Raw genomic sequence first — 10,962 nt, 5'->3', positions numbered from 1 at the left:
ATTGCTAGAGCGGATCTCAGCTTTGAAATTTCGTGTCAGTACTCCTTTAAGCGGGTGCATTAGCCCTTCTCACGCAAGATTCCTGGCCAATCCCCCACGTGGGTATGTGCCATGCACAGACGCCTATTTGTGTTGTCGTTGTACTTGATTGCTAGAGCGGATCTCAGCTTTGAAATTTCGTGTCAGTACTCCTTTAAGCGGGTGCATTAGCCCTTCTCACGCCCGATTCCTGGCCAATCCCCCACGTGGGTATGTGCCATGTCAGCGGCCAGGCAGCGCGCACCCATCTCCCCCCGTTGCCAAGGAAGACGAGGAGATTCCTGGCCAATCCCCCACGTGGGTATGTGCCATGTCAGCGGCCAGGCAGCGGGCGCCCATCTCCCCCCGTTGCCAAGGAAGACGAGGAGCGCGCGCACCCGCTGCTGTTGCTATGCGGACGGCGGCGGAATGCGGACGGCGGCAGACGCTTCAGGCTCGCTTAAGAAGTGCATTCGCACTTAAAAAATAATACTTACCGGCGCCTGGTTTCGATCCCACGACCGTGCGGGCGGAACGCAAGGTACATGGTGCTCTACCCACTGCTCCACAAAGCCGACACAGAATGGAAGGCTACGAACGCGCCTTATATCCTTGACTCATTCCAACTACGTCAAGACGCTGCTGATACAACGCATTCACTACCTGTGGGCGGAACGCGAGGTACATGGCGCTCTTCCCACTGCGCCACGAAACCGACACAGAATGGAAGGCTTATATCCTTGACTCATTCAAACTACGTCAAGAAGCTGCTGATACAACGCATTCACTACCACCAACTCCCCAAACACTAAACGTTAACGCAATACACCCACCCCCTATGCGACGCATTTACTCGAGTCCCCCTCGCGGGGAGATGGGCCCTTTTGATTTTATCACCACATGGGGTTACGAGTTCTGCAGGAGTCATGCCGACTCACTGCTGCGTCCCGCTCTGCAAGCGGCGCGGATGCACTCGTCGCTTATACGCGGTATACCAGAGAGGTTGGTGTCCCACCCGGTGATAGGAACGACCAATCCCCGTGACGCAGACGCCATATCATCCAGCACCCCAGTACTGGGAGTCCGTGAAGTCCGAGCTTAGGCGATGCGTGAGCGCGCTGAGCCGAGCAGTCAGCACAATCGCTGTGTTTCCTTCATCATGGCCCCGGGCAATGTTGCTCGACTGGCCTTCCGCTTGTTCGCTATGCCTGATAGTATTTTGAAAAGGTTCTAGGATCTTTAACGTGCACCGAATTGTCAACAAGCGCACGCTTTCACTTCCGCCTCTGTCAGAAAAGCAGCCGCCGCGGACCGGCACAAAACCCGCGTTCTTGGGCTCAGCGGCACAACGCCTTAGCACCTGAGCCTTATGATAGTAGTATAAACGAAGCTGGAGGTCTCCACCAGTAGGTATCAAAGGTGGTGGGCCACCGTGTAGGCAATTGGCCACTGACTCGGCAATTGCAACAGAACATTTGCGATGACATCTTCGAACAAAAACCAACAGTACTTCTGCTGTCAGCTCAGTTACGTCGTTCTACACTTTTTACAAGACACAAAGTAAAGAGTACTCCACCGTTATCATCAGCATTACAATGCCGATTACAATGATTACAACAGTGCTGAATTAGAATTACCCGGACACGGCAATTGCCCGCAGGTGCACTGGCAGTCGAGTTTCACGTTATCAAAGCTTAGGACGGGTTCCGTCCTCAGTGCCCATATGAGTGTCTCTACACCCAGGTCCGTTGCGAAGGTAAAGGCATCGCATGACAGGCCCGATACCTCATGCACGCTGCAGCCGCTCTGACTATCATTTCACCTGTAGCAATATTAAATATGACAGTAAGTTATCCTGCGTAAATGAAGACCTCAAATGTAAATTCCAATGCTTACGTGCGCGTTGCAAGGTATCACGTTCTGAAAAAGACCGTGATAAAAGGTGGAACTTATCTGCGTGTCATTGAGAACACTGCTACGTACACAGCTGCGCAATACCAAACAATACCCAAGGTAAATTCCGTAATTGGGGATTCCAATGATGGGTTATCTCCGAAATACGACCGGGCACACGTCGCCATATAGCTAACTGGGAAATGTTTCAAACCTTGCATTCACCAGTTTTGGTTCCTCCACACAAAATAGGAGAAGACGACGAGGAAGCGGATGCAAGGAAAAGGAAGTCTGCCCATGGCGGATAAACACAGGTCTCGGCGCTGCCTGGCTTGAAGACCCGCCGGCATCGACGTGCCGGCCGGCGGCGGCCGCCAACGGCCGCGTGGAGTCCTCTTCTGCTTCGTCACCCCTCACGCCCCAGGAACGACGCGACCATGGTAGCTCCGACCGCTCGGCTGCCCTCCACCGTGGCTCGTCACGAAAGCAGCGCTTCACAGGTCAGTGAGCTTGGAATTTCAATCAGAGGTTGAGGAGAGAACTGAGCAGCGAGAACTGAGCCTCGTGTACCAAGCCGTCGCGTGTTCATGAGTAAGGGACAAGCTGGGAGCAGGACGAGAACGACAGAGATCGTGTTTTACGGGGGACATATGGGACTTGCGGAAACCCGAGCACTGTGCAGTAAGCGTTCATAATTACGATGGAATTAACATGCCGTGTCACAGCCCTCGAAAGGCTCCACGTTCGCTGCCGTTTTCGATTTCCTTTCCGAAAACGCGGTTGAGCAGTGTGCGCGTGTGGGCGGTCACAAATCCCATAGCGAGTATCGAATGTCCGGGCTCTTCTTTGGATGCTTTCCCAGTAGAGACGACACCGAATAACCAGTTATAAACTGGTGTATCTATAAACCGTTAAGCGAATGGGAGGGAATTTTGGATTTGGGGCGCCCATTTGCACGCACTTACGAATGACTCAATATGCATTATATCCATTTGTGCATTTGCACACGCGGGCATCACCGGGTAGTATAATTGATGCCTTATGCAAAGCGTGTGAGTTTGTGATTTCTAACCACTAGGTAATGCCGTAACAAATGCCATGGCATGATGTCAACACAGGGAATTAAACAGAAAATTATATGAACTCTTGTAAGACCTTATGCACCCTGAGTATTTCTTTGATTCGCCTTCCTTGTTTGCGGCCATCACGGTTTCAACTATCTGTTATGAATGACAAATAACGTGGTGCTCTAAGCCTTAAGTTTCTAGCCAGCCATGTCTGATTATGACGACGCTTTGAATCACCCTTTGCATGCATAAGTATTAGTAGCCGCGCTCACGTCATTAGACAGCAAAAGAGCACAATATCGAACGATAGCGAAAGGTGAGAACCACCACAGACACGATTGATTGATTGATTGATTGATTGATTGATTGATTGATTGATTGATTGATTGATTGATTGATTGATTGATTGATTGATTGATTGATTGATTGATTGATTGATTGATTGATTGATTGATTGATTGATTGATTGTAGGGTATGACGCGCCGACGCAACGCAGGTGATGAGGCTCGCCGTAGCGGAGGGCTCCGAATTAATTTTCACCACCTTTGGCTCTTTAACCTGCGCCGAAATCTCTTACAACCGGGCGTTTCTGCTTTTCGCCTCCATCAGTAAAGCGGCTGCCGCGGCCGGGAATCGAACCCGCGTCCTCCTGCTCAGCAGCGCAACGCCTTAGCCACTCAGCCACCGCGGCGGGTACCGTAGAGCCGTCCGTTTCTTTAATGCTTAGAACATCGAATTATTCAATTTGAGCGTAAGAACGCGTTGAGAGCGGTGCCATTGCGCAATAGCAGCACTTTTTTTGTCGTACGTGGCACAGTACACGTAAAATTCTACGACCAATCCGTGTGTCGAACCCGCTATTCGTAATATTCCACTGCGAAAAAATCTGGAGTTGAGGTGCACTGTGGCAAAGCATAGCCCGCAAAAAATGCCCCCGTATCTGCTTTTTTGCAGCAAATACCATCAGAACACAATTTGTGCGCCCCTTCCTCGTAAATCCTACTGCCAAATCCCTACGTCCGCTTTCACTCTTTAATGATGGCTGGAATGAAGGCTTGTTCAATTAAGTTTTTCGGCAATCCCACCGCCCGCGCGCTATGTGTTACAAGTGGGGATAGGTTAATTTCTTAGGTTTTTTTTTTATTTTCAATTCCTCTTAAACTTGCTCGAGGTGGCAAATTTTGTATTAGTGTTTGCATTCATTTCGCTCCTTTGAACGCCATCCTTAACCAGTGGTTGTCTTATCTGCTCTCACAAAAAAATCCAATGTTTATTTTATTCAAATAACTGCTGTCACCCATGTGCTTACGTATTGCGTGCAGCGTATTTGAGTAATCTTTTGCGCTGAATAATGATACATCGGTGAGGCATCCTAGCAGTTTATTTGCAGCGAACTCAAATACGCGATAATTTGGTTCGCCGAGCCACAACTGAACTTGTTTAATTGGGTGCGAAAGACAGGGAGACATAAAGACGAACAGACGGACAGGCAGGGAGAGGCGACGGGCGGACTGGAGGTCCTACATACATACATACATACATACATACATACATAAATACATACATACATACATACATACATACATACATACATACATACATACATACATACATACATACATACATACATACATACATACATACATACATACATACATACATACATACATACATACATACATACATACATACATACATACATACATACATACATACATACAGATGAACTTACACACAGACAGACATACAGACCCAGAGACAAAAAAATTTGCGATCAGGTCTCCCAATGAAGAATCTTTGAGACTTTCTATGCTTTTCCGACAGAGGGGAGCCACAAGTGACCGATTGCTGTGCGAAACCTGCTTTGGAAATAAAAAGGCTAGTTGCACTATCGTTCGCATCGCTTGTGGGCTTGGCATTAGTTTCCCCACAGCACTAGACAGTGTACGAGCCGATCACTGTATGCGGTAGCTGATCTTTGTAACTCCTGTGGGGTAGGTTACAGAAAGCGACGGGAATAATAAATGCAAAGCTAAAAAGTCCTCGCTGCATTACGCATGAAGCAGTGCGTAATAATTTAGAGCAAAGCATCACTTCGGTTACATAACACTAGCAGAGCTCAATCTCTCTATAAATTTCACTACTCAGGCAGAAAGTTAGCAATGCCTGCGTTTATTGCTGACAAGTACTAGAGATTTCGCATACATCCTAGCCGCCCCTACCTCTTCCCCAGCTACCCGAATGGTTTACGCGCCAAATTTGGTCACCGATGCCCATCATAAGAAAACTTCCACGCCCGAGGCATTAGTTCCTGTTCAAACGTTCTCCCACGGAGTACTGAGCTTACATACTTTGACCGTTGTATCCGCTGCAAGAAAATGCGTTATGGTTAGAGCTGCAATATCTCCTCGAATAAAGACCAGCTTTCTAATTAAAAAATACTGAACGGGAACATTAGAACTTTAAGCAAAACTTCCGCTTTATACCAGTTAGCATGCCTAGACGTGCATTGATTGTGCTGCTGAGCCCGAGGACGTGGGTTTAATTCTCGGCCGCGGCGGCCGCTTTTCTTACGGAGGCGAAAGGCACAAACGCCCGTGTGTTGGAAATTTCGCCGCACATTAAAAGTCCCCAGATGGAAAAAATTAATCCTGAACTCACCACTACGGCGCGGCGCGCCTTATAACGTGTGTCGTGTCGGCGAAACCCTTAATCAATCAATCGATAGCGGACCAACAAAATCTTCGACCCTCTGTGTGAAGACTTTTCGCATAGGCATGCATTGTCACCACCACGGAAGGGCAGCCTTCCCGAGCATTGCAGTTCCTGTGAGAAACGCTCCATTCGCGGTACTCTATATGCCTACCACAGTTTGAAGGCTGGTGTGTCATGTATTATTAAATTTAAAGGGAGCCCGCAACGCTTCAAACTTTTTTTTTAAATCTTAAATGTTTGCAGAACGTAGTCCCCCAACACACCCAGTACTTAATTTAGGGGGTCGCAATGTGGTCTATGCCCATCACAGAGCTTGTAAAATTGCTCAAAAGAGTTTTCTCTCCTTCCCGGTATTGACTTTCTTCGAGGGCAGGAATTACGTCACTAAGGCCATGTAGCGGCTGTTGCCCGGTTTTCCTTCAGTTACAGCAATGAAGGCTTTTTGATAAAAACTTAAAAAAAAAGCCACAAAAACAAAGCAGAAATGTAAGGCGTATCTGGTGCGACGAGCAAATCACGCCGTTCCGCTCCGTACTGGCGATAACTAGAGCTTTCGCAGTGGTTCCACACTCGAAGGAAAGAGTGAAAACGCTTATCGAAAGTGTTGCAGGGTCCCTTTAGTAGTTTTGGTTCAGAGTAGCAGGTATAATCTAATAGGCCTACCTGAACAGGTTATTTCAAATGGTGTACGGTATTTGTCGGTTCGTTCTTCCTGAAACCGCTGCTCTAATACTGGAGCTGTTATGCTACAAGCTTGCGAATTTTCTTCACGAACCCGCCCGCATTCAGTGTGCCGTCATCTGCGCCTGGTTGTGACCAGAGCCTTGTCGCTCTATAACTGCGGCCGTTGTTAACGGCGCCAATTCTTGCCTGATGGTGCACTCTCTAAATCCAATAGACTATTCACTTCCGTTAGCCTTGCTTCTGGTTTTGTATCCCGATGATTGAACGGTGTTGCTCACGCAATTGACGTTGACTCGCCGAAGCAGATCACCACGAGTTTTCGCAGGATGTTGCTGCGTTATTCGCACGCACCCCATGCGACGTGGGCGTATGGGTGTATGGGGTACCTCGCAAAAGACAGGGTCAGGTACTACCTAGCACATGGAACTGCGCACACCGCTTGCCTTTCGTTCATGTTTGCGCGAATGAATATAAGCAATTAGGCAATGGGAATCACGCAAACACGCTCAATTTTTATCGACGGGCAATGCTACAATACACCACTGTCTTGTCAGAAATATATTATTGCGGGAGTTTCTTTATTCTTAGTGTTAATCCGAGAAAGAGTGCCATGTTTACTTCCCAGTTACTGCTTTTTCGATGCGTTCACATTCATCGTAATAGTGATTTCTTTCGAAATTTGGAAGAATTCTCCAGACATTTATAATTTTACCAGTGTTCATATTAACGAGACAAGAAAGCTAACAATATTATTTCCATGAAAAGTTAAAAATTTTGCGGCAAATTTAAGAAGATTCTTGTGATGATACTGGCGCCCCTTAAAGAAAATACAACGACGTTGTGGCCATCTTGGCAGCTTCAAGTAGAAATGCTAAAAGGTGTACCTGGTCAAGTAGAGCCATTCAGCGCAAAGTCACAAAAAAGGCAAGTACGCTTCCAACAAAAAATAAGTAAAAGCACCCTGAAGTTAGGAAGGAAAACAAACAATGCTTTAGGCCCACTTTGCGTTTTACTGTTCATCAGGCTTCTTTATAAATGCATACAAACAGTGTCCCAGACACGCTGTTATACATCGGGTTTCCTTTTGTCTTTCTGGCCACTTCTACTCATCATTTAGTGGGCACTTTTAGTAGCCACTTTAGAGTGACTTTTCCACATGTTCGTACACTTTAAAGCGGCATCTGACCTTACCGCCTCACCCTTCCACATTTCAGATACGGTGCTAGTGGGCCTCGTCCATGTGTTCACCGCGCGAGCTTTGAAGGCCAGCTTCCGGTTAATCTCTTCTGCCGGCGCAGTGCACTCTGCCCTCGCACACATAGGAAGGATCCTTCCACCTCGAAGAAGACCGGGAATATGACAACCAGTGCGAGCGACGCGCCGGTCACCAAGTCCGAGTCCGTCGCCATTAGCGAGGAAGCTCCTGCCACGCCGAGCATATCCGCCGGCAACCTCATTGCGCCAATGTCCGGTGCCGTGACTGCCGTGAAGACCCCCAGCAGCGAGGGGACGGACAACCCTGTAGTGTCAGCCCATGCATCAGCCAGCGGAATGGGGATCGACGTGGCAGACACACGGCTAGAACCAGACAGCCACGTCACCGGCGGACAACCGGGTCACGAGGGCGCCACGGTGAGCAAGGAAGAAATGGAGCGGTACATGAAGATCTCACGTGACCTCAAGTTGCGCCGTGGCTCTCTCATGCCCCCTAGTGGAACGCTTCAGTCGGGAAAGAACGTCACCGCGAGCCCGAGCGGAGTGCACGCCGCCACGAGCAACAGTGGAGCTGGTCCTAGCCTCAAGAAGAAAGGCAGCCTCACCATGGAAACGAGGGTAGAGCTCTACGGCAAGGGCCGCATCAAGCTCAATTTCGACGCCGTGTCAGAAGATGGCCCTCAGGGTACGGGCAACCCGGCCGGTACGACAGGAGGCCTCGTCTACCAGAATATCTATCCGGAGGATTCGACAACCAGCCTCGTCAAGCGCGGTGGGCCGTCCACGGCCATCACCCCGCGAAGGCTGAGCATGGACGACAAATTGGCTCCACCGCCGCCCACACCCGCACCTTCCATGGTGTCGATAAAAGTTCCGTCGACGTTTCCGGGGAAAGATGACGAATAGGCCTAAGGAAACCAATATGCCTGACGGGTACTTTTTAAGTCAAACCCGACGTTTGAATTGCGCAGGAGGACAGTCAGAGTGATGCTGAGATTTTTTTTTTGGTCGCTTATTGGTTGGACCGGCATTGTTGGAACAGTCCCCTGACCACGAAATTTTTGAGAACAGCATCGATTGCTTTCTGTCGGTATGCGGACCAAAAGTGCGCACCAATGGTGCATACAAATTGAGGAATTAAATGGTGTTCAATTTCTCCTCAGCGAAGACATCTACAACGCCTGCTTTTGGGAGAAAGAGTGGGAGGCGACAAAGGCTAACTAGAGCGAGGGTGCGCAACGGATTGTCGTCAAGCCAGCAACAGTTTCATTGTTTTCACTTTGCAAGCCAGTGCTGGTAGGGCTTAGAAGATTATGTTGTGACAATCCCGACTTGGTTGGCTCTTCACTTCACCGCCTTCAGAGACGGGCCCCCAGAAACAAAAATCAATGATGTCAAGTGTAAGGTATCCACGATGTTAACCATGGCGATATTAATCATAGAAATGAAATTATAGCGGGCAACGTACCACACGAGATAAATGACGAGGATAAACACCAACAAAAGACTACTACACACGTCCAGTTGTCCGTTGTGTCTCTACAGGGCTATTTTTGTGGACAAGCCAGCTGAGAAATACTAAGTACTATTATTGTCAGTCACTGCTATGAACGTACGAGCAGTGCGTCTAAGGGGTACCAAAGCCATGTTTTGCCAAGACTGATTTTGGTAGCGTTCCTTAGGTAACCGTCACTACTTTTACCTGTAAGATGCCATGCGTTTCGGTTTAAAGGGACCCTGCAACACTTTTGATAAGCGCTTCCACTCTTTCCTCCACGCCTGGAGCCAATGCGAAAGCTACAATTATCGCCAGCAGGGAGCGGTACTGCGTAATTTGTTCGTGGCACCAGATACGCCTTCCATTTCTGCATTGTATTTGTGGCTTTATTTATAAATTTGCTATCGGAAAGCGTTGATTGCTGCAACTGAAGCAAAACCGGTAAACAGCCGCTACATGGCCTTAGTGACGTAATTCACGCAGTCGAAGAAAGTCAACACCGGAAAGAGAGAAAAATCTTTTGAACGAGTTTCCAAGTTATCTGATGGGCATAGAGCAGTTTTTCCTGGCTGAGGTACTTCGCGACCACCTAATTTAAGTACTGGGTGTGTTGGGTGACTACGTTCTGGAAGCATTTATGATTCTAGAAAAATGTCAAAAAGTGGTGCAGGGTCTATTTAAGAGGTAAATAATAACATCGGTGTAAGTATTTTACCTAGGGCGCTCAACGATAAGTTTTTATTGACAGAGCATTGCCGTTCCAGCGACCCTGAATACAAAGCAGAAGCTGGAATAATTAAAGACGGCAGCTTTGTACCCATATTAGCCGAACCATTTTTATCGCAAGCTTCAAAAAACATACCAAGCAGAGGCAACTCCCGTGCCACTTTTTGGCGATTTTGTCATGAATTAACATATTGTTTGTCCCATTACAGGCCACCAAACACAGCAACAACTAAAAAACATGACTGGGCGGTTGTAGTTGGGCGTCTAGTACCGTTCGATCCTAACAGTTTAGTGCTAACGGGCTGCGAACACACAGATCACGGTGTTTTTTTTTTTATGCTGGCCTACATTACACCGCTTGTGGCCATATTACGCCAGTGTGGCGCACAATTTGAAAGCGTTTCGATGTTTCCTGAATTCTTTCGGTTAAACGTTTTTAGCGGCTGCATTTGGGCTGAGCAAGTAAGCAAAGGCTAGTGCTTTTAGGCTTAACAAAGTTGCATTTTTTTATGGCCTCGTCAAGGGAGAGCGGTATGCGACCTGTTTCTACATTGGCGGGGCGATACCGCGGATAATAACGGCCTCATTATTGCGGCGGGTTATTTAGATATCACTTGTTTCATTCGGGTACAATGTTCTTGCCAATTATTCCTATGATAAAAAAATCGTACACTGTTTCCTCTAAAGACGACGATGGTTGAACGCGAAGCTTTCTCGTGATGGATTCTTTGGTTGGCCAATCCCACACTGCGAGAATGGGCTACCCCAGAGGTACGCACCACTTTTCCGGAATACTGGAGTCCTGGAAATAGGACTTCACCCATAACTCTTTCCACATTCCCGTCTTCCTACTTTCAAATAAAGTTTACTCTCTCTCTCTCTCTCTCTCTCTCTCTCTCTCTCTCTCTCTCTCTCTCTCTCTCTCTCTCTCTCTCTCTCTCTCTCTCTCTCTCTCTCTCCACAGCCACTCTCGGGCGTGCACTCAGTAGGCCTAACGTTTGTGTTTGGCGTTTACGGCGCGAATCGTATCTGCTGCTTGGCGTCCGCATCAACAGTGCCGAAATGGACCAAGAAGCCAGCTTCATAAGGTGAGTGACCCAGGTTTCATTCCGACCACGGGAAGCATGTTTAAGTGCAGAGGACTT

At 48.1% G+C, this 10,962-nt stretch overlaps 1 protein-coding gene across 1 annotated transcript; it reads left to right on the top strand.

The window, feature by feature from the left end:
- Positions 1–2,171: 2,171 nt before the first annotated feature.
- LOC144180557 (uncharacterized) lies at positions 2,172–9,048 on the top strand. The gene is made up of 2 exons (XM_077708886.1): positions 2,172–2,411; positions 7,593–9,048. The coding sequence occupies exon 2, from the start codon at positions 7,735–7,737 to the stop codon at positions 8,497–8,499; it is 765 nt and encodes a 254-aa protein (XP_077565012.1). The 5' UTR covers positions 2,172–2,411; positions 7,593–7,734; the 3' UTR covers positions 8,500–9,048.
- The last annotated feature ends 1,914 nt before the right edge of the window (positions 9,049–10,962 follow it).

This window comes from Haemaphysalis longicornis, unplaced genomic scaffold, assembly GCF_048455015.1.
Source record: "Haemaphysalis longicornis isolate Haplotype H1 unplaced genomic scaffold, Haemaphysalis longicornis Haplotype H1 scaffold_4, whole genome shotgun sequence".
Classification (NCBI taxonomy): domain Eukaryota; kingdom Metazoa; phylum Arthropoda; class Arachnida; order Ixodida; family Ixodidae; genus Haemaphysalis; species Haemaphysalis longicornis.
Note: the sequence above shows the minus strand (reverse complement) of the source record. Positions and strands in the feature narration are given on the sequence as shown.